This window comes from Musca domestica, unplaced genomic scaffold (assembly GCF_030504385.1).
Source record: "Musca domestica strain aabys unplaced genomic scaffold, Musca_domestica.polishedcontigs.V.1.1 15, whole genome shotgun sequence".
Taxonomy (NCBI): Eukaryota; Metazoa; Arthropoda; class Insecta; order Diptera; family Muscidae; genus Musca; species Musca domestica.
The window spans coordinates 3,601,256-3,624,882 of NW_026712207.1; the positions used below are offsets into that span (position 1 = coordinate 3,601,256).

Consider the following 23,627-nt stretch of genomic DNA (forward strand, 5'->3'; position numbering starts at 1 on the left):
ATATTAAAAAATAAAACCAACAACAACAACAAACCGTGTTAAGTTACATTTATGTATTTTTGTTATTATTTTTTAACAAAGTAAAGTATATTTAATAATAAATGATACAAATGAATTAAAAACAAACAAATAAAATAAAAACGCAAATGGTGTTTTTCTTTGCCAAAAAGGAGGGGAGATAACTTTTGAGGGGGGAAACAAAGGGAAAATATTTTACACAAAAATAATTCCGGGAAAATCCAGCAGATTATGAAAGTAGAGCTGAAAAAAGGAGACACATGTTTCGGAGTTTTGAAAGTTAACATCGCCAAGTAACCTAAATAGAGGCGGCAGGTTTCCCCCTCTTCCACACTTTTTTTAGAAATGTCCGAATCAAGATTCCTGAGAGTCCTTGCATTTTAGCTATACAGAGTCTTCGGCAATATTGCAGATAACAATGCGAAATTTATTTTGGTTAGATATTTTAACCCTCAAGCCAATCAACAAATGGGTCTTGTTGGTCCTTTTCTCGAAATATGGGTAAAAACTCCCCTAAAACGTGGTCATAGCCTATCAAAATATTCTACAAAATTATTTGTCATAAAATTGTACTATAGGTTCCAGAAGACATGAAATGGCTAAGTCTTATTTAAACGCCAGAAAGTCATGTATGTTAAAAAGGCATTATAGGGTTAAAACCGTACTTTGTGTGAGTTTGTGCAAAAATCTCCAACAAGGCAGCATTTTAGAAGGATGACGTTAAGGACAAAATTATTCTACATCAAATTTCACTATAAGTCACCAAAGAAAAGAAATTTCTATTTCCAAAGAATATCAAAAAATATTTGCATCAATGTTCCCAGAAAAACCAAAATTATGACCTTTTGGTCAATTTTTTCGAATCAAGATTCCTTGGAATCCTTGCATTTTAGATATATGATGTCTTTGGCGATATTGCAGATAACAATGCGGAAATTATTTTGGTTAGAAATTTTAACCCTCAAGCGAGTCAACAAAGGTGTCTTTTTGGTCCTTTTTTCAAAATAAGGTTAAAAAACTCCCCAAAAACGAGGTCGTAGCCTGTAAAAATATTCTACAAAATTATTTGTCGGGAAATTCTACTATAGGTCCCAGAAGACATGAAATGGCTAAATCCTACCTAAACGTCAGGAATTCATAAGTCATATTTAAGGGTTAAAGCCATACTTTGTGTGAGTTTGTGTAAAAATCTCCAACAAAGCATCATTTTAGAAGGATGACGTTAAAGACAAAATTATTCTACATTAAATTTCACTATAAGTCAGTAAACAAAAAAATCTCTACATTCTTTAAATATCAAGAAAAGTAACCTAAATAGAAGAGGCCACATCCCCCTCATCCAAATTTTTTGGAAATTTTCAGATTAAGATTTCTCGAAATCAGTGAATTTTAGGTATACAGTGTCTTTGGCAATATTACAGGTAATAATGCGAAAATTATTTTGGTTGGAAATTCTAACCCTCGGGCGAATCACCAAAGGTTTCTTTTTGGTCCTTTTCTCAAAATATGGTTAAAAACTCCTCTAAAAAGTAATCGTAGCCTTTCAAAATATTCTACAAAATTATTTGTCATAAAATTTTACTATAGGTCCTAGAAGACATCAAATGGCTAAATCCTACCTAAACGCCAGGAAATCGTGTATGTTACAACAGGCATAATAGGCTTAAAACCGTACTTTGAATGGATTAGTGCAAAAATCTCCAACAAAGCAGCATTGTAGAAGGATGACGTTAAAGACAAAATTACACTAAATTTCACTATATGTCACCAAACAACAAAAATCTCCACATCCTTTAAATATCAAGAAAAGAACCCTAAATAGAGGAGGCCTTTTGTTGTCCCCTCATTCACATTTTTTGAAAATTTTCAGATTAAGATTTCTTGAAAGCCGTGAATTTAGGTATACTGTGTCTTCAGCAATATTACAGATAACAATACAAGAATTATTTTGGTTTGAAATTTTAACCCTTAAGGGAGTCAACAAAGGGATCTTTTTGGGCCTTTTCTCAAAATATGGATAAAATCTCCCCCAAAACGTGGTCGTAGCCTGTCAAAATATTCCACAAAATTATTTGTCATAAAATTCTACTATAGGTCCCAGAAGACATGAAATTTCTAAATCCTACCTAAACGTCAGGAATTCATATTTATTAATAATACATTTTAGGGGTAAAACCGTACTTTGTGTGAGTTTGTGCAAAAATCTCCAACAAGTCAGCATTTTAGAAGGATGACGTTAAGTACAAAATTATTCTACATCAAATTTCACTATAAGTCACTAAGCAACAATAATCTCTACATCCTTTAAATATCAAGAAAAGTAACCTAAATAGAGGAGGTCAGTTCCCCCCTCATCCACATTTCTTTCAGATTAAGATTTCTCCAAATCCGTGAGTTTTAGGTATACAGTGTCTTCGACAATATTGTAGCTAACAATCCAACAATTATTTTGGTTAGATATTTTAACCCTGAAGCTAGTCAACAAAGGGGTCTTTTTGGTCCTTTTTTCAAAATATGGTTAAAAACTCGCCTAAAACGTGGCCATAGCCTATCAAAACATTCCACAAAATGATTCGCCATAAAATTCTACTAGAGGTCCTAGAAGACGTAAAATGGCTAAATCCAACCCTTTTAGTCTCGAACCATCGCTCGTTACCGTGATACTGGTAGCGTAGCCAGTACGTCAAGGAAGTAGACGGAAGAAAACAGCAACACCAGTAGAAATGGTTCGAAAAGTAAAGAAGCGACTTGATCTAAACCCGTGTCGCAGTGGCCGAAAAATGGCTCGTGAGCTGAACATATCGCAATATTCCATTCGGCAAATATTGAAAAATAAGCTCGGGGTAAATCCATTGAAATTCCTAAAAGTGCAAGAACTTGCAAAGCAACAGAAAGAAAATAGACTCAAAAGAGTAGCTTTGCTTGGCCGAAAGTGGCGAATTGCTGAATTTGGTTTTCTCCGATGAGAAAACATTCGTTGTCCAGCAGTCTATAAACAAACAAAATGATCGTGTTTATTTGTCAAAGAGGTCAGCTGAAAATGTGCACCTTCGGTAGGCCACCAGAACTCAACCGCCGGCCATGGTGATGGTGTGGGCCGCCATAACTGCCAATGGTCGCTCTCTGCTCGTCTTAATCGACCGTGGCATCAGAATAAGTGCCGAATATTATCGCGAAAATATTCTGGAGAATCTATTAAAGCCTTGTATTTTAGCTATACAGACATTTTGGCCGCAGACCTTGAACATTCCAACAGGACTCAGCAGTGCCATCGCACTCAGCACGCGCCACCCAATAATGGTTACAAAATGAGGTTCATCGCTTCATATCCAGCGCACAATGACCATCAAAATCTCCGGATACCAATTATTGTTGGACTATTGGGTCTGGAATATTTTGGAAAGCAAGGTTGGCACTAAAAAATACCAAAGTGTCGATCACCTCAAGCAAGCGCATCGCCGGGAATGGGCCAAAATACCGCAGAGCAACATTCGGGCAGCGTGTGAAGGTTTCTTTGGCCATTTTAAGGTCATAATTCATGCCTATTCTAAAATTTGAAGCTATTTCCGACAATTAAATTTAAAAAAAATGTTAAAATTATGGCGTTTGACTTGGTTGCAGTTTTTTTATCTCACCCTGAAAATCTGTCAGCAAAATCGGCTGATACTTTTTAACCTGTTTAATTCACTTTTTTAGGTTGTGCCATCATGGTCCTTCTTCGAAAACCTTATTTGGGGACTCCTTAAACATATATTCTTAAAATAATTTTTGAGACTCTAAAAAATCCTTTGAAGAAAAAATTTTAAAAATCCACGTTTGGTTTGTCTGATGTTCCTTGGACAAAATGTTCCTTAAAACTCCAAACTTGGAGGCTTTGGTAGCCACATGGAAAAAAAAAGTGTTCTTTAAACCCACGTTTTGATTCTGTTGTGGCTCCGGAAGTTTCTAGGTACTGATGGCCCTGAAAAATCAATATTCGATGGCTCTGATTGTCCTTTACAATTTTTCTCAAAAATCTGATCATCTATTGAGGATTATTTATGGGTGTCTAATGGTCATTAAAAAAAAAAGTTTTAAAAAATCCATGTCTTGGGTCTCCAAAAATATTCGGCAGTAATTAAAATTTTTAGCCTTTATTGTTCTTTGGAAAGTATTCAAAAAATCTACTTTTTCTAAAAAAATCCAAGTTTTTGAAGTCTCTGGAATATTCCGGCAAAATTCCAGTTCGAAACTCTAATGGTCCTCTGAAAAAATTTTAAAAAATTCCAAGTTTCCATCAAATTTTTTGAAAAAAAAAAAAAATATTTTTCAAAATCCGCATTATATGGCTCCAGAAAAAATATCCCTAATATATTCTCGTTTTAGAAAAAAAATTAAGGTTCCGCAAAAATTTTCTTAAAAATCTATGTTTTGAGGTGTTGATGTTTTTCCAAAAAAGTATTGATCCTTCGCTGAATATTCTGAAAATTTCTATTATTTCTGTTCTCTGCATTTTAAGAACAACTTGTCCTCATGAGTCGGGACCCCCCTAAAACTACAACATTCTATGTTTTGACATTTTTCCCCCGCAAATGCATGGGGTGTAGGTTTGTAAATATGAAGTAAACAGCAGGGACCCCCTTGCAACTCCCTTGGGAGTTACCTTCACTTGGTGTCTAAAATAAGCCAAAAAAAAAAAAAAAAAAAACATTAATGCCCACCTCTGCTGTGCGTGGTGGTGCATTCATGGCTTCCGCCTCCCTTCACTTGTTTCCAACATGCGTGAGTTTTTTGTTCAGTTTGTTTTTTTTTTTGAGAGGCCCCCACGGACTAAAAATAAATCCAACAACGTTGTGAAGGCACACACACACAAACTCGGTATGACGATGGCTATGGCGATGATGATGAGCACACGCACAATTTCGTGGATAGGGGTATGTCGTCGTACTACACGCCATACATTCCCAACAACAACCACAACAACAAACATGTCGGAACAAATGGATTCGTTCAATTTTGTGTGGTGTTCAAGAAAAGAAACGAAGAGGTGGAGTTGCTCGCTTTTCTTGGTTTTTATTTTCGTGTGTGTCTGTGTGTGTAAGAATGTTCCAACTGCTCCAACGTGGAGGAGATTTTCATTTTGGAGTTGTCGTTTGGGTTTGCTTTTTTTGTAGGTATTTGCACCAGCATCAATGATGCAAGTGGGCTGGCGGGAAGGCGGCGAGCAGAACTTGCCACCACACAGCACACATATGGTGGTGGTGGGCACACAGTATGTAGGTGCGCTGCTGCTGCTGCCACCAACGATCGCCACACTGGGCACCAACAACCTCCACCCGGCCACCACACTACTCTAATAGTCTGCTAGTTTTGTTTATTGCCTGACTGCCTGCCTGGTTGGGCCATAGCCACTGTTACCGCGCCGATCGTTGCCGCTGCTTTTGCTGCCTCCGTCCGCCGCCACCGCCGCTTGTCGTCATACCAAACAACAAACAAGCACTCCGAGGCAGTTCACTATCAATCAAGCACCGGAAGCAGCTGTTTAGTTTATTTTGCCTCGTTCGTCGATCGTTCATTATTTGTTGGTGGTTTATGTGTGCGTACGCACACACACAAACACATATACATGGGCATACATACATACACACTTGTGTGTAGCGCTGTGTGTTGTCTGAATTGAATGAACTGAATATGAATAAGACGACAATGAATGTTCTTTGGTCTGATTTTTTTCAATACCCTACCAATGGCATTGATTGAATGTGAGGGATTCGGATTTTTTTCCAGGATATTTTGAATGGTTATCGGAGACCTAAAAAAGGAGGGTTTTTACGAAATTTGTTTCCAAATTCATCAGAGTTGATAAGCATAGTTTATTTGGGGAATATTTTTTGGAGGACCCTCAAACAAGAATTTTCTAAGAATATTATTCTCAAACCAAAGGTGAATTTTTTTACAAATATTTTTTAAAAGACTATCAGAGTTTCAAAAAATGGATATTTTAAGACTAATTTCCAAGACCTCTCAATGTCTAAAAACGAGGATTTTCAAAAAATTCTCAAAAAGTGAATCTGTGTACCAACATTTTCCAGGGTCACCACGTTAAAAACGGGCTAAATTTCAAACATCCATCCTAGCCACCAAATGTGAAATTTTTTAACAATAAATTTTTAAAGGACGATCAGGGTTTCAAAAAATGGATATTTTAAGACTAATTCCAAAGACACCTCAAAACGGGGATTTTTCAAAAAAAAAAAATCCCAGAGCATCAAAAAGTGAATTTTTGTACCAACAAGGTCACCAGGGTAAAAAAATCCTAGTCACCAAATGTGAAATTTTTTAAGGAGGATCAGAATCTCAAAAATATTTTTGTCTATTTTTTTTTTTTTTGAAAAAAAATCTAGAGCCTCAAAAAATGAATTTTCGTACCAAAAATGTCCCAAGGTCATTAGTGGCTAAAACGGGATAAATTTTTAAGAATATGTTTTCTAAGATCCACAGTTCCATGGAATTTGAACTTAAAAAAATATTTTCCTAAGGCCGCCAGGGCCTCCAAAAAAATTAAAAAAAATACTTTTTCAGCCTCAAATCGAAGATGTCTTTTTTTTGGCCCTTAAGGCATGGACTTCGCAAAAAAATCCAGGGACATCAGAAACACCAAAAGTGGTCTTTTAAGATTTTTGAATGGAAAAATAAAGCTCAAAACGTGGATTTTTAAGAACATTTTTTCAGAATTTTTTGCACCATCAGAGCTACTAACGTGGTTATTTTGATATTTTTTTCAGGAACGTCAAATACACCAAACGCAGATATTTTAAGAACATTTTTCCCAGCACCATCAGAGCCTCAAAACGTGGATTTTTAAAAATATTTCTTCGATGAACCCTAGTTCCATCGAACTTAAATTTTCCAAATTATATTCCCAAGGCCGTTAGAGCCTCACAACAGAGTTTTATAAGAATATTTTTATCAAGACTTACAAAGCCTTAAATCGAGGATTTTTTTGGACCAGCAAGGCATGGATTTTGCAAGAAAACAAATCTAGGAACATCAGAAACACGAAATGTGGATTTTTTTTAATAATGGAAGATTAGACCCTGAAAACGTGGATTTGTAAGAATATTTTTTTCCAGAAACATCAGAGCCTCATTGCGTGGATTTTCATTTTTCCAGAAAATCAGAGTTCAACAGCACGGATTTTCTTTAAAAGTATTTCGCAAATATTATTCCAGAGACCCAAAATGTTAATTTTTAAGAACACCTTTCTAGGTACATCATAGCCTGAACTGTGGATTTTGGAGAATTGTCCACCCACGTCTAAGGAATTTTTAAGACTTTGTCAATGGGCCCTCCAGAACTTCAAAGCAAATCTGGCACATTGTAATACTTACAGACTTAAGTCAGATACGAAATGGACCTCCCCCATTCCTTCGGACCTCTCCCATAAAGGGTTTGAATAATCAAAACACAAGCCAAAATATATTTTGAAACAAACATTGGCGGAGGGTATACATTTGACGGTAACGGTAACTTTTTAAGAATATTTTTTTGTCAAGGCCCATCAGACCCTTAAACGTGTGGGTTTTTAAGAACATTTCTACAAATAAATCATAGGCTTTTATAAATCATAACATAGGCTTTTAAGACTATTTCCTCGCTATAAGTGGACATAGAATATTTTTGGGACCCAAAACAAGGATTTTTATGAATATATTTTGGGTTCCAGAACTTGAGTTGCTATGAATTTAGAATTCATTTCCTGGGTGACCAGAGCTGCCAAATTTGGATTTTGAAGAATATGTTGGCCCTTTGGAGCTTCTAAAATGGATCTTTAAGGAATACTTTTCTAGTGCCAGCAGAGCCTCAAAAGATTTTTGGACACCATTAGGTATTTTGGATACTAAAATGAGGATCCTTAAGAATATTTCTCGATTGCCCAAAACTTGGATTTTAAGAATTTTTTGGGGTACCGAATGATTTTTTTTTTGAATATTTCACCAAACTTATGCACTTTTGTGAATATTTCTACTGCCCCAAGACTTGAATAACTTAAAATGTGTTTTGGGGTCCCAGTACTTGCATTTTTAGCATTAAAAAAAAACAGGATTTTTAAGAATATTTCTGGGGTCCCTAAACGTGAAGTTTTAAAAATATTTCTGGTTTCTCAAATTGGTTATTTTAAAAATTTCGGATTTTCCGAATATTTCTGGGTCTTCAAACGAGGCTTTTTAAGGATTTTTTTAGGATCTCGAAACCCAGATTTTTAAGAATATTTTTGGGGTCCAAAAACGTTGACTTTTGATAACATTTTTTTGGATTCCAAATCGAGTTTTTAGGAATATTTTTTTGGAATTTATTTTTAGGGGATTTCAAAACATGTTTTTTAAGAATTATTTTTTTGTTACCAAGACGTCGATATTTAAGAATTTTTGTGGACCCCAAAAATGGGTCAATAAGAATATTTTTGGGATCCCAAACCAAGGATGGAAAAAATAATTGTTCGGGTCTTAATTAATTTGGATTTAATTAATTTTTTTGGGGTCCTTAAACCGGGATATTAAAAATATTGTTTAGGTTCCTAGACATGGATTTTTAAGAATATTTTTCAAAGGACCATCAGAGCTACCAAATGTGAATTTTGAAGAATATTTTTGGACGACAGCCACCAAATGTGAATTTGGAAGAATATTTTTGGATGGGATTTTAAAAATATAATTTATGTTTCTTGACGTGGATTTTTAAGAATATTTTTCAAGGGACCATCAGAGCCACCAAATGTGAATTTTGAAGAATATTTTTGGACGACAGTCACAGGCTTAGTCGAAGATTTTTCAAAGAATATTGTTTCGAAGGTCTATCAGAACGATCGACGATTTTTAAGAAAAAATTAAAGGTCCATCAGACCCTCAAAATTAATTTTTAGCTGACATTTTTCAAAGGCCATCACACACTCTAATATGGGCTTTTCATATTTTTTGGTTCGAGGGACCAGCACCATCAGAGCCAACAAAATAGTTTTTTTAAGAATATCTTTTTAAGTTTTGAAAATATTTTTGGAGGACCATTTTCTAATGACCATCAGAACATTATGTTCAGAACCGTAGTTTATAAGAATAATAAATATCATAATATCTTTAAAGAGAATTTTAAAGAATATTTGTTGCAGTTCCATTAAAAACTCTAATATATGATGTTCTAAGAATAATTTCTGGGAGGCCATCAGAGCTTTACAGCCTTGAGTATTGAAGAATTTTTATTATTTTTAACAATATGTGCTTATTATTGAAAAGTATTTAATTCAACACGTTGTTTTGGTAAAGTATTCTAGGAGATCTTCAAATACTCAAACATTAATTTTAAGAATACTTTCTGCAGTTTAAGCATGAATGTTTATGAATATTTTCCGCAACTCCCCCAGACCTGTTTTTTTTTAATTTATTAACAACAATTTTTAAAAAATCATAAGAAGAATCTTTAAGAATACTTTTGCTGGATTATCCGATTGCCAGCGAATAAATTATAATCTGCGTAAATTATAATCAATAATTTGTTACAAATAGAGATCCCACAGAACCTTACTGACCCACTATTTGCTCTTCTTTCACTTGTTTATTCATTGTCTTTTCATTGCATTTGCCACTCTCCCCTTTGCCGGATTCTTGTCATTTCGTTTGTCCCCCTTCCTCCCATTGACGTTTTTGCCATTTCACTGCAGCACTTTCAATGACTGCACCGGTTTGCTGTTGTTATTGTTGTTGCAGTTTTTCCTCATATTCTGAATGCAGAGCGATTTGTTTTTAATAAATTGTAATGTTTTTATTATTACTGCTGCCTCGGCTGCTGTTCGGGATGTTGATGCTGCCGCTGCTCTCAGATCATTCGCTGTTTTGTGCAAATCATAGTCAGACGACTATCTCTATTTCGAATGTAATGCAAGTTTGCTATTTGCTGTTCAAGTACATGAGTTCTAATAATGGTTGATGGTGGTGGCCTACAGTCAGCTCTCGTTTTTGAAGAACAATGCAGGGGAAGCTATGGAACAACAATTGAAGTATTTCCTTTTTAAGAGGATACTCTTGAGTGTTACCAAGATGATATATGAATGTGTTTTGAAGTGTTTTGTTAAAGTGTTTCGAATTAAGTGGGTACGACTGTATGGCGAACAGTGGTCGAAAGTGGCACAAGAAATTGAATTTGAAAAAATATTCCTTATAATTTAGGATTATTAATGAAATTGTCCTTGTAAAAATTGTCTTTTATAATCCATGATTATTGGTCGAATGGTTCTTGAAAAATATTTGCTTTAAAAATTTACAATTTTTGGCCAGTTGACCCTTACAAAAAATTCTTAAAAATTTAAAAAATTACATTAAATTTTGAAAGCAATTTTCATTAAAACTATTGCACCTAGATATATGGTTTATTCTGAAATTTATAGTGAAATTTTGTGTACAATATTTCTTCTTCTGACATTTTCCGCCTAAAACGAAATTTGATGTTACTTTCAGGTCGCAACTCGAAAATAGTCCAAAGAAAAATTGATCAAAAAAAAAAAAAAAATAGAGGATTTTTTTTTGTGGTTAAAATTGATGCTAATATTTTTCGATATTCAATGGAAATATAGATTTCTTCTCTTTAGCGACTTATGCTAAAATTTGATCAATAACATTTTTGTCTTTGACGTCATATTTCAAAAGTGATGCTTTGTTTTCCCACAAACTCACACCAAGTACGGTTTTAACCCTAAAATGCGTTTTTAATATTCGTGAATTCCTAGCATTTAGGTAAGATTTAGATTTTTGATGTCTTCTAGGACCTACAGTAGAATTTTACGACAAACAATTTTGTAGAATACTTTGACTTGATACGATTCCATTTAATCAGAGTTTTATATCATACTTTGAAAAAGGTTCAAAGAGACTCCTTTGTTATCTCGCTCAAGGGTTAAAATTTTCAAACGAAATATTTTTATCTGCAATATTGCCGAAGCCCATATACACCAAAAACTCGATTCCAAGGAAATTTAATCCGTACATTTAAAAAAAAAAAATGTGAAAGATTACGGGGATCTTCCCCCTCCATTTAGGTTACTTTGCGATGTAAACTTTAAAAACGCCGATACACGTGTCTTCCATTTTTGGCTCTACTTCCATTATGTGGTGGATTTTCCCCATAATTTTTTGTGTTGCACAGTGTCATTGGTCATATGACCTTTAGAAAATATTCCCTTTAAAGTTTACGATGATTGGTATGGTGTTGAAAAAAAAATTATTTAGAAATTTTAGGGTCATATGAAAAATATTATAAAAAATTCACTTTTGGAAAATATTCGTTAAAATTTACGTTTCGTGCCTCTGATTTTCTTTAGGAAGTTATTCTTTAAATTCCGTCTTGGGTGGCTCTAATAGTCCTTTTAAAAATATTCCCAAAATTCCAGGTTTGGTCCCTTTGATGATCCTTTAAAAAATATTCTTGGTAAATCTACAATTGGTGGCTCTGAATATCCTTTGAGAAATTATTCTTGGTAAATCTACGATTGGTGGCTCTGAATATCCTTTGAGAAAATATTCTTTAAAATCCAGGATTGGTGAATCTGACAGTTCTTGAAAAAATATTCTTAAAAATCCACGTTTGGTAGCTCTGATGGTTCTTTGCGAAAATATTCTTAAAAATCCACGTTTGGTAGCTCTGATGGTTCTTTGCGAAAATATTCTTAAAAATCCACGTTCGGTGGCTCTAATGCTCCTGGAAAAAATATTGTTAAAAATCCACGTTTGATGGCTCGTCTTTAAAAAGCTATTCTTAAAAATCCAAAGTATGTGGCTCTGATATTCGTAAAAATCCATGAGTGGCTCCTTGGAATGTATGTCCTGTATGTCCTTGGAAAATTAATCCAAAAAATGTCGATATTATTGTGGAGATGGTTCCAGAAAGAATTGTCCATTAAAATCCACAATTATTGTTCCGATTTTTCTCGAAAAAGGTTCCAATATCTCTGAATGTCCTTGAAAAAATGCTCTTAAAACTCCGCGATTATTGCTGTGAAGGTCTTTGAAAAAATATTCTTTAAGAATCCAGAACTATTGCTCTAAATGTCCTCTGAGGAAATATTCTTAATAAGTCCATTAGAGCCAAGAATAGGAGAAAATATTATTTAAAAATTTACGATGCATGACCATATAACAATATTCAAAAAAAAAAAATAAAAAATAAACCAAATCTTGATGTCTTAACCGACGATCCTTGAAAAATATTTCTTAAAAATCCTCCACTATTGCTTTGAAGGTCCTTCGAAAAAATATTCAAAAAAAATCACTATTATTGCTTTGAAGGTCTTTGGAAATAGTCTTAAAAAATCCACGATTGAAAAAATATTTTATGAAAATCCATGATTATTACTCCGAAGGTTCTTGAATAATTGTCGATTATAGCACTGATGATTTTTTTAATATAATATTCTTAAAAATCCAAATTTTTTCTCTAAAGGTCCTCTGAGAAAATTTTCTTAATAAGTCCGTCAGAGCCAACGAAGGCCATTTAAGAAAATATTCTTTAAAAATGTAAGATGCATGTTCCTATAAAAATATTAACATAAAATCAAGGTTTGGTTCAAAACGTGGATTTTTAAGAATGTTTTTTTAAGGACCATGAGAGCTACCAACCATGGATTGGGAGGAGTAATTTATAAAAGGACAGTCAGAGCCTCCAAACTGGGAATTTTTAAAAATATTTCTTCAATGGACCAATAGAGCCTCCAAACCTGGATTTTTAAGAATATTTTTTTAAGGATCATCAGAGCTACCAAACGTGGATTTTGGGGAGTAATTTAAAGAACAATTTAAAGAACAGACAATCAGAGCCTCCAAACTGGGAATTTTTAAAAATATTTCTTCAATGGGCCAATATATTTTTTAAGGACCATCAAAGCTACCAACCGTGGATTTGGAGGAGTAATTTAAAGAAAGGACAATCAGAGCCTCCAAACTGGGATTTTTTTCAAAATATTTCTTCAATGGACCAATAGAGCCTCAAAACATGAATTTTTAAGAATATTTTTCTAAGGATCATCAGAGCTCCCATCCGTGGATTTGGAGTGGTAATTTATAAAGGGGCAATCAGAGACTCCAAACTGAGAATTTTAAAATATATTTCTTCAATGGAATGGAGCCTCAAAACATAGTTTTTAAGAATATTTTTTAAGGACCATCAGAGCTACCAACTTTGGATTTGGAGGAGTAATTTATAAATCTGAGCCTCCAACTGGGAATTTTTAAAAAATATTTCTTCAATGGACAAAACTGGGAATTTTAAAATTTTTTTCTTCAATGGACCAATAGAGCCTCAAAACATGGATTTTTAAGAATATTTTTTTAAGGATCATCAGAGCTACCAAACGTGGATTTTGGGGAGTAATTTAAAGAACAATTTAAAGAACAGACAATCAGAGCCTCCAAACTGGGAATTTTTAAAAATATTTCTTCAATGGACAAATAGAGCCTCAAAATATGAATTTTTAAGCTTATTTTTTTATGGGTCATCAGAGCTCACAACCGTGGATTTGGAGTGGTAATTTAAAAAAGGATAATCAGAGCCTCCAAACTGGGAATTTTTAAAAATATTTCTTCAATGGACCAATAGAGCCTCAAAATATCAATTTTTAAGAATATTTTTTTAAGAACCATCAGAACCAAATATTTCTTCTATGGGCCAAATTGGAAATTTTAAAAATGTTTTCTTCAATGGATCAATAGAGCCTCACAACATGGATTTTTAAGAATATTTTTTAAGAACCATCAGAGCTACAAAACCGTAGATCTGGAGAAGTAATTTATAAAAGGACAATCAGAGCCTCCAAACTGGGAGTTTTTAAAAATATTTCTTTAATGGACCAATATATTTTTTTAAGGGCCATCAGAGCTACCAACTGTGGATTTGGAGGAGTAATTTATAAAAGAACAATCAGAGCCTCCCAACTGGGAGTTTTTAAAAATATTTCTTTAATGGACCAATAGAGCCTTAAAACATGGATTTTAAGAATATTTTCAACGGGCCATCAAAGCAAACGTGATTTTTTTCCACCGACGATCCATTGATTGATCCATCAAATATTCTTAAAATAAAACATTAAAAAATAAACTTTAAAAAAAATTCTCTTTGTGTGGAGCCCTTATTTTTAACTCCACGTTAGTTTCTCAATTTACCTTCTAAAACCTCCACAATTTGATTTTAATATATTTATATATATTCCTAGTTTTTCCCTTCGTTTTTTTCGATTCTAGCACCACAAAATAGATTTTTTATTATTAAATCGAGCGAGACAACAAAAGGTTATCTCGCGCTCGCAAAAAAAAAGAAAATAAGAAAACAACAATAGATTTGCTTATGACCAGCATTGTTGTTGCTGTTGATGGCGGAGGGGCAATCTAATGAGAGATTATCTGCAAATGCAGATTATTGCACATTTTCAGAGAGACAATTCGGAAACTGTGCAAAACAACGGAAGCTTTGGCATATTTTTGATTTTTCAAAAAAAAAAAATATTGTCTAATTTAAAGCAAAGTAAAAAAGTTATTATGACACACGTAGTAAGAGTATTGTGGCACAGTGGGAGAAAGTGACGAAAAATGTGAAGTACAAAATGTTTGAGGTGTTAAAAGAAGAAATGGAGGATTGGAGGTCATAAAACTCAAGAGAAGTTGTAGTCACAAAATACATCACACAGGGTGTCTCAGGAAAGACAGGGTGTATTACTTCCGTTTAATTGTTTTTTAGTCACTCTGCCAATAGAGGTCCCCATTTTGAAATATTGAAGACCTTATTCAGTACCCTTTTCAACCTATTTGGCTGCAAGACATAATTACGTGATCCCATTGAGCTGACAAAAATCTTGAGTAGAGGCCTTGGTTTCCTTTCCCTTCACCGCTCTTGGTCCACTGTGCAGTGGCAATTTATTGCAATACGACGCCCATGTCTTCCATCTACGAAATTTGTGCAAATTGTGGTGGCGGATATTAACGTCCCACTAACAGGGGACAGAAACATTTCTACACACATACGAACACACATTCAGAAATTCGCCGCACATTACGTCCGGCGGCGTTTGACGCCAAAGCGAGCTCTAACCAACCGAACCATTCAATCCAACATTACCTGCCAGCCTTCCTTATTTGTCGTCTACATTGTCATTGGCGTTGCTGTTGTTGTTATTGCTATTTCTTGTATTTCATTTTTTTTTCAATTCAGTTTCCTCTACCCCGCCCTTACCCCATCACCACCTTGCGGGCAACGCAATGCGATGCTCTTTAAGCTTGAGTTTATAATGCGTGATTCGCATTTTCATTACACACGTCGTTGGTTACGTCTGAGTTTGGTATTTTTTTATTGTTGTTGTTGTTGTCGCTTTTCATTACTTTTTGGTTTTGAAAAAAAAAACACCAACAACAACAGCAAAAAACGCTCTTTTAGGGCTCTTTTGATGATCATTGTTGTAGTCGTGGCTTGAATTAAAACTCAATTCAGTTGTTGTTGTTGTTGCTTCGGCCTTTACAAATCATGGACACATTTTCCATAGAGAACCAACCAGAAAGCAGAAGAAGAAGAAGCAGCCGAAGCAGAATACGAAGAGACAATGGTGAAATTAATGTAAAGCCAAAGCCAATGACCCGGAAATGAAAGCAACATCAACGACCATAGAAGAGTTGATTCTTGGGCCAATAATGACTCAAGTGGAAATAATAGATCGGACTATGGGTGGTAGGTATGGTAGCTGGGCATGATCAATGTAAGTTTGTGAAGGGAATATTTTTCACTTTTTCCAAAGGGTTATCGGAGGCGTGAAATGTGGATTTTTAAAGAAAATTTTGCAAAGATCATTTGAGGATTATAAAAGGGTTTTAAGGGTCATCTAACCAATAATAGGAGATTTGTTAGAGTATAAAGGACCTTAAGATCCTCTTTGGAATTTTTACGTGGATTTTTAGGAATATTTTCAACGGAGCATCAAACCTAAAGTTTTAAACATTATTTTTCCAAGGACCCTATTTTTTAAGGTCCATCAGACCCACATAAATTTTATTTCTAAAGAATATTTTTAGTTGTTGACTTTTAAAAAATATTTTTAAAGGACCATTTGACCAACAATCGAGGATTTTCAGTCAATAATCTATATTTGCCGACGAATATTTTTTCAATGACCATCTGACCAATAATCGTAGACTTTTAAGAAATATTTTTCAAAGGACCATCAGAGATTTAATTGAGGATTTATAACTGGTGTTCAAAGAACTATTCGTGGATTTTTAAAGAATAATTTGTCAAGGACAATCAAAGTATTAATATTGGATTTTTAGGAAACAATTTTCAAGAACCTTCTAAGCAAAAATCCTGGATTTTTTTTGAAAAATTTTTCCGAGGACCTTCAAAGCAATAATCGTGGATTTTTTTAAATATTTTTTCAAAGACTTTCTAAGCAATAATCGTGGATTTATTTTGAATATTTTTTCAAGGACCTCCAAGGAAATAATCGCGGATTTATTTTGAATTTTTTTTCAAGGACCTCCAAGGAAATAATCGTGGATTTTTTAAAATATTTTTTGCAAGGACCTTTGAAGCAGCAATCCTGGATTTTTTGATTTTCAAAGTAATAATCGTGGATTATTAAGAAATATTTATTACAAGAACCTTCAGAGCAATAATCGTTGTTTTTTTTAATATTTTTTTCAAGGACCTTCTAAGTTATAAACCAGGATTTTTTTAAATATTTTTCCAAGGACCTTCAAAGCAATAATCGTAGATTTTTTGGGATATTTTGTTAAGGACCTTCTAAGCAACATTCGCAGATTTTTGAAGAATATTTTTCCAAAGACCATCGGAACTGCCAAACGTGGATATTTGAGGAAAATTTGTCAAAGACCCTTAAAGCTTTTACCGTGGATTTTTAAAGAATAATTTTTCAAGGACCTTCGAAGGAATAGTCGTGAATTTTATAGAAAATATTTTTTCAAAGATCTTCAAAGCAATATTTGTGGTTTTTTGGGAATTATTATTTTCAAGGACTTTCGAAGTAATAATCGTAGATTTTCAAAGGATATTTTTCCAAGGACCTTTAAAACACAAATAGTTTTTTTAATATTTTCCCAGAAACTTCCTGACTTTTAGTAGTAGATTTTTTAAAGTATATGTTTTTCAAGGACCTTCAGAGTCACCAAATGTGAATATTTTAGGATAATTTGTCAAAGACCTTCTCAGCAATAATCGTGGATTTTCAAGGACTTTCAATCGTGGATTTGTATGAATATTTGTTAAAGGACCTTCAAAGGAACAATCGTGGATATTTATGAATATTTGTTAAAGGACCTTCAAAGCAACAATCGAGGATTTTAAAAGGATCGTCAAAGCAATAATTGAGTATTTTCGAAGGAGGATTTTACAAGGACCATCCGACCAATAATCCTAATTTTTTAAAGAATATTCCTGCATGAAAAGATATCCTTAACAAACCCAAAAATGTTACTCTGAAGATCCTTCGAAATTTTTCTTTAAAAAATCCTCGATTATTGCCCTCAAGATCCTTGAAAAAATGTCCTTATGAAATCCACGATTGTTGGTTTAAATGACCTTGGAAAATATCTGTTTTGTTCTTCTGAAGGTCCTTGATTAAAAGGTCCTTGGAAAAACATTTGTAAAACAATTTTTGAAAAATCCCTTATCTCTGACATATTTTGAAAATATATTACTAAAACTCCACCATTATTGCTATGAAGGTTCTAGAATCCTTGGATCACAGCTCCATAGATCCTTAGAGAATATCTTTAAAAATATGAAATTATCTATCTCTGATGTTCCACGAAAATATTTTTAATAATCCACCTTTGTTAGCTAAAATATATTCTTAAAATCCAAGATAGAACAGTCTTTTGAAAAAAAATGCTTACACCCAGAGAAAAAATGACAACATCCGTGTATGAAATGACCACATCCGTGTATGATAGTGTATCAACCACGTTTGGTGTCAAAATGAGCACGCTGTTGTCATTTTGACACCGAGATTTTGGCAACGATTTCAACAACAGATGTGCATGAAATGAGCACATACGTGGTCATTTCGAGCACGCCCCGTTGTCAGATTGTCAACGCTTCGTTGTCAGATCGTCAACGCTTCGTTGTCAGATTGTCAACGCTCCGTTGTCGGATTGTCAACGCCCGTTGTCAGATTGAAATCAATGGTGGTCATTTTTTGATATCCGTTCCTTTTCCATTTTATACCCTTAGTAGAAGAAACGACATTTTTTGAAAAGTATTTTATTGAACGAAACCAATTACATAAATTCAATATAAATACATATTTGATTTAACAAAACAATTCGAATTACATATATTCAATGTATAGAAACAAATTAAATTAACTTAAATCTGAAATAAACTTTTCCATTATTCATAGGATATAAGTGAAATGGGTAAGTAATAAAATCTAAAATTGGTATTAAAAAAATTGTATCCTCATTCAGAGAACCAACTTCATACGATTGTAAATGGTAATCAAAGTTTTTAACTTTTACTTGGTTACATAAAATGTAAACATTTTCATTTTCAATTATTAAATGTTTAATTTTGAAAAGTTCAATTGCGGCATTATTTGTTGCTAAATAATAGTTTTTTTTATACCTAGTTCCCTTAAAAAAAATGTCATCAGACACTTTGCAATTTTGGTAATTTAAAACTGGCTTACTTTTTTTGTAACAATATTCCTCTTTTGCCAAATCTTCGATGGTATGCGTATTAATGATAACATTTGGTTCTAAGTTATCTTCGTGTTTTAATAAAAAATTGGAAAATTTCAATCCAGACTTAATAGATAATGAACGACAGGGATTTACTCTTGATGTAGTATTTCCTAAATAGGCTTTTGCTTCCTTGTGTTTAGCTTCGAATCTCATGCTCCAGAGATATTTAAGGGGACCACATTTTCGGATAGCTGTGGGATAGTGGACAAGAAAGTGGTGTTTCGGTTTTAACGAACCGTATAATGTTATATAAAGTGAATGGTGATCTCTAATTAATTCTTCCAATTTTATTAAATCGTCTTCTATATAACTTGGTCTTAAAAGTAAATCGATTATTTGTAATAATATTATAAAAACTTTCCAGTGATCGTTGGAGAAAGGAATTAAATCGCCTACCATTAAAGGTAAAAAATTAGTAAAACACATAGTTTCACTAGCTGTCATTTTTAAGTTATAGTTTTTCAATCTACATAAATCTAGTGGTCCAGATTTATTTCCCACTTCAATTTCTCCAAATTGGAATAAAGATTTTCTGCTGTTAATACAATCTAACGTAACAATATTTTCTTGAATCAGCCCGAGAATTACATTAGACATATCGTAGACACATATGCCCTCGAAAATGTCATGCATAATATCAAAACAAAAATTTTCAGTGACGTTAAAATTTGGTAAAGATTCGAAGATACACTTGTTTTTAATACCTGTTTCTTGAAAATTATTTTCCAATACATTTGAGTTGTAATTCTCTTGGTTTCTTAAACTATCTAAATGCTGAATTGCGTCGAATTGCATTTGGGACTTTTTTCTTCTACATACCCGGCAAAATCTTTTAGAGTTAAATGATTGCACGTAGCCTAAAATACTATTAACTGCTAAATTATCTCCAATAATTACACCTAAAATAAAATGCACCTTCTGAACACTTTGTTGAACACAAATTTCAACCCCTTCTTCTAGAATTTTTAACTCTTCTACAAGATTGTGAAATGAAACTTCATTTCCACGTTCTTTTAAATCCTTTGATGGTATAAACGCAGCAGTTAATATATAATCAAGTTTTGACAACAAGTGCTGTGGCATTGAAGGAAAGCTAATATAACAACCACATATGGAAAATGTATGGGTTCCAAGAGGATTATTAATTTGAAAATCATCCATGTAAAGGACATAGGGAATAACTAAATTGTACTGATATTTTAATAATTTAGTTTTATATAACTCACCGTTTGTAAAATTTTGTAAAACAGGTGAATTTAGGAATTTTTTGGAGTTTTCTAATGTCAAATCTAAGAGATTTGGAATTTTAAAAAGGGCACTTATCATGAATTTCAGTGGCATTATATAAATATTGGATAACTTTGGACCTAAACTGGGATTTCCGCTGATAACAATTTCCGAGACTTGATTGCTAATTACATAAACCTTTGGATCATCATAAAAGTTTAGTTCTTTTAAAATTTTTAAAAGTCTATATTCCGTTCTAGTTTCTTCGAAAGGATTTTTACAAAAGTTTAGTAAGTACCTTAAGTCTTCATAATTTGGATGATCAGTTATATATTTTTCAATTGTACATGAAATGGATGAAAGCAGAATTGAAACAGAATGTTGTATTTCTATAACATGATTTCTAGGCATATAGCTTTGACCATGTAATTGTAAAGACAGATATAAGGTTTTCTTTTTCAAAACATTTAAATCCTTTTCTATTGTATTGTTGTTAATAACAGTTTCACTGTTTGTATAATCATTTTCTTTTGATGATGACATTTCAACTGGCACATTAATGGCTTTAACCATTGGTGGAGCTTTTGTGTGATTCTTGTGAAGTTTTTCTAAATGAATTCTGAATGACGTAAATTTTGTAAATGTTTGCTTACAGTTGTCCTGAACGCATTGTACTTTTAAAAATTTAGTGGACATTAAATGGTCTGTTTTCAAATGAGCTATTAAAAGATTTGCCTTATCAAAATGCTTACGGCAACGAAAGCAAATATACATTTTGAATTGTACTTTAATTATTGTTGCAGAAATTAATAAGTGAAGTCAAATTAACTGATTTTATATCATATACAGTATTAATTTCATAAAAATATTTTTGGATAAAAATCCATGGAATTTGGCAGGCATTTGGATATTTTAAAGAAAGTGCATGAAAAATTTTAAAACATGTATCTAAACATTCGAGGAACGATTGAAATTTTAACAAATTGTGGTTAAAAAAAACATAAAAACCTTTTATATTGAAATCGGACAAACCCTCCACAATTATAAATGGCTGTATAGTTAATCCAGCATTGTAATACTTTTCAGTGACTGTATCAATTTGCCTTTTATAATCGTTAATTGTCGGTAGTCGCAGTACGAAACTTTCCTGCGAATCAGCTATTGTTACTTTTTTTCGTAATTTACCGTTTCCACATTTAAACCTAGCAGGTGATGGTAAAACTGAATTCAACAGTATTGCGTATATATAATCTTGAGCATCTGCAACCGAAATATAAAATAAATATTACTTTTAATGTTTATGATAAATCAGGAATTAAAATTTACCTATGCTGCTTGCCGTCAAAACATTTGCGAAGAGTTGTTTGCAATGTTCGTTATGAATATTTTTCCCATAATAATTGTAAATTTTTTTCTTAAATTGGTCCCATTTAGAAAGTAGAAGATTGCCTTTCTGTGGATACATAATATCGAAATCAATGTTGACCTAAAACGAAACATTAGTATCCATATACAAATAAATAGCTCATGGCTACTTACCAATTCTGAAGCTCTTGCATCGGACAACTTCGTCCATTCAAGGAGAAATGTATGGCTACTTAAATTTTTTATATCTCTTTGCCGTTTGTTAAAAGATCTTTTCCATTTTTCGCAGATCGATCCCCAATCATTACATTCTCTTAGTAAGGAAGCTTTCAATGAATTTTCAACTGATTCATCAATTTCGGGAACATCTTTGTTACAAAAATTAGGAGATGTGTGAGTTGCTGCTTTGCTTGTGCTAGGCTCGGAAATCAAAAGCTTTATTCTTTTGGACTTCTTGTTTCTATACTTGGCATAAAGTTTTCCGCTTGCGTTGTTCTTTCCTTTTCTTGAAATGTAATAATAATCCTAAAAATAAAGACATATTATAAGTTAAGAAACTACATAATCAGATACGTTGTTTATATTGTTAATCTTACCCTCATTTCGTTTTCAAGAGGAAAAACGGAACAAATTTCATCCAATATGCGCATATAGTCTTGAGTGTAAAGAGTAACATTGTTGGTTAAAATATCTTCAATAATTATATTAATTATATCATCTCTTTGCTCGTCACTTAATTTCTTATTAACGCTACTACATTCAAGCGCTAGTTTCCCCTTCGAGGTATGTGTTAACAATTCCGTTAGATCCTATATTAAATAAAAAAACTACATTAACTATGCTTACACAAATATTACTCTTACCTTACCTCTGACAAAATTCCTTTGGCTTTTGAGCAGTTCGAACCTGTAGTGTCGGGAGTACCAGGAGTACTTGCAGGTGTCTCGTTGCGTTTCCACCATTCACCTATTTTAGATGGAACTGACATAGTTTCGTCATCAATCCCGAGCTATTGTTATGACAATATTAATACTGAGTTCAACTCTGTAAAACAAATAATACGTACCTTTCGTTTTTTCCAAGCAAAGAGCTTTTCTCTGAATTCAACACGCAGTCCCAATGGTGGCACTGCTTCCTTTAAATCTTCTTTTTTCAAGTACTGCAAGCTGCGAAATGTTACATGTGATGCTAAAAGAACAAAAAAGAAAATTCTTTGTTAATTACACTGATTAACTGAAAAATTCATTTTTATTTACTTACCTTTTAATTGTTCAAAAAGCGACTCCATATTTATTCCTTTTAAGAACTCCCTTAACATATAATCGTCCTCATTGTTTTCCGCATCTTGACTGCTGCAATGGTTTGTATCGCGAACCACAACAATATTGCCATCGATTTCTAACAACTCACCAATGATATTTTGAGGATCTTGCGAATTATTATTCATTTTCAATAAATTTTTTGCACAATGCGTCCTTTCTCTTTCAATAACACGGAAAAAATGGTAAATATGCAGCCGATTGCACACGAGTAAAAAAAATGACAACGGTGGTGCATGATTCATACACGGTAGTTGCTAAAATGGCAACGATCGTGTACGATTCATGCACGTCGGTGTACAAAGTAACAACGGTGGTGCATCATTATGCAGGTGGTGGTGCATAATTCATACACGACCGGTGTCATATTGACAACGACCGTGTGTGAATCATGCACCACCGTTGTCATTTTTTACTCGTGTGTAATCGGCTGCAATTACCAATATTACAAATGGACAAATTAAGCACGGCTGTTGTTGGTACCGAAAGTTGACCACGTCTCGGTGTCAATTTGAGCACGTTCGTGCACAATTCACCAACAGCCGTTGTTGAAAAATATAACAACGGGTCGTTGCGAAAATGACAACATACGTGCTTGATTTCGCAACGGGATTTTTCCCTCAGTGTACAGAATCAAAGGATATGAAATTTTGCATAATTCAATCGCAAAGTAGCTGCCTTTAATATCCTCTCGAATTCTGAGGTGTCGAAATTGTGTGGGAAACCCCATAGTTTCAATTTGTGCACGCTTTGTATAGCTAGAAATTGGCTGCAGTTCTCTGTTGAGGAGCCATAATCCTCTACGGTCCTGAAATTCACCAAATTTTTCAATAACGTTTGATAACAAATGTTGTGTTCGAAATGGCGCCCAAATGTACATTCTTTATCTATGTTCCACCTTTAGTTTAATTTCTGTTATGTAAAAAAGGCTCCTTAT

General features: G+C 33.4%; 1 protein-coding gene across 2 annotated transcripts; it reads right to left on the reverse strand.

Annotated features, from left to right (window-relative positions):
• Window positions 1–21,339: 21,339 nt before the first annotated feature.
• LOC131801225 (uncharacterized) lies at window positions 21,340–23,320 on the reverse strand. 2 transcript variants are annotated; one of them, XM_059119540.1, is made up of 5 exons: window positions 22,632–23,320; window positions 22,438–22,559; window positions 22,240–22,380; window positions 21,968–22,180; window positions 21,340–21,896 (listed from the first exon to the last, which is right to left on the reverse strand). In XM_059119540.1, exons 1-5 carry the CDS (start codon window positions 22,933–22,935, stop codon window positions 21,348–21,350), a joined length of 1,329 nt encoding a protein of 442 aa, XP_058975523.1. In that variant the 5' UTR covers window positions 22,936–23,320; the 3' UTR covers window positions 21,340–21,347. The 2 variants fall into 2 exon arrangements, with proteins under 2 accessions (XP_058975523.1, XP_058975524.1); XM_059119541.1 differs by lacking the exon at window positions 21,340–21,896 and having other exon boundaries at window positions 21,911–22,180.
• Between the last annotated feature and the right edge of the window lie 307 nt (window positions 23,321–23,627).

Excerpts from the sequence above, each read along its gene's own strand:
- LOC131801225 (XM_059119540.1), bottom strand. The coding sequence starts at position 22,935 with ATGAATCATGCACCACCGTTGTCATTTTTTTTACTCGTGTGCAATCGG. Across the intron at positions 22,560-22,631 it reads GCTTTTTGAACAATTAAAAG|CATCACATGTAACATTTCGC; the intron begins GTAAGTAAATAA and ends TTGTTCTTTTAG. Across the intron at positions 22,181-22,239 it reads CCAAAGGAATTTTGTCAGAG|GATCTAACGGAATTGTTAAC; the intron begins GTAAGGTAAGAG and ends TATTTAATATAG.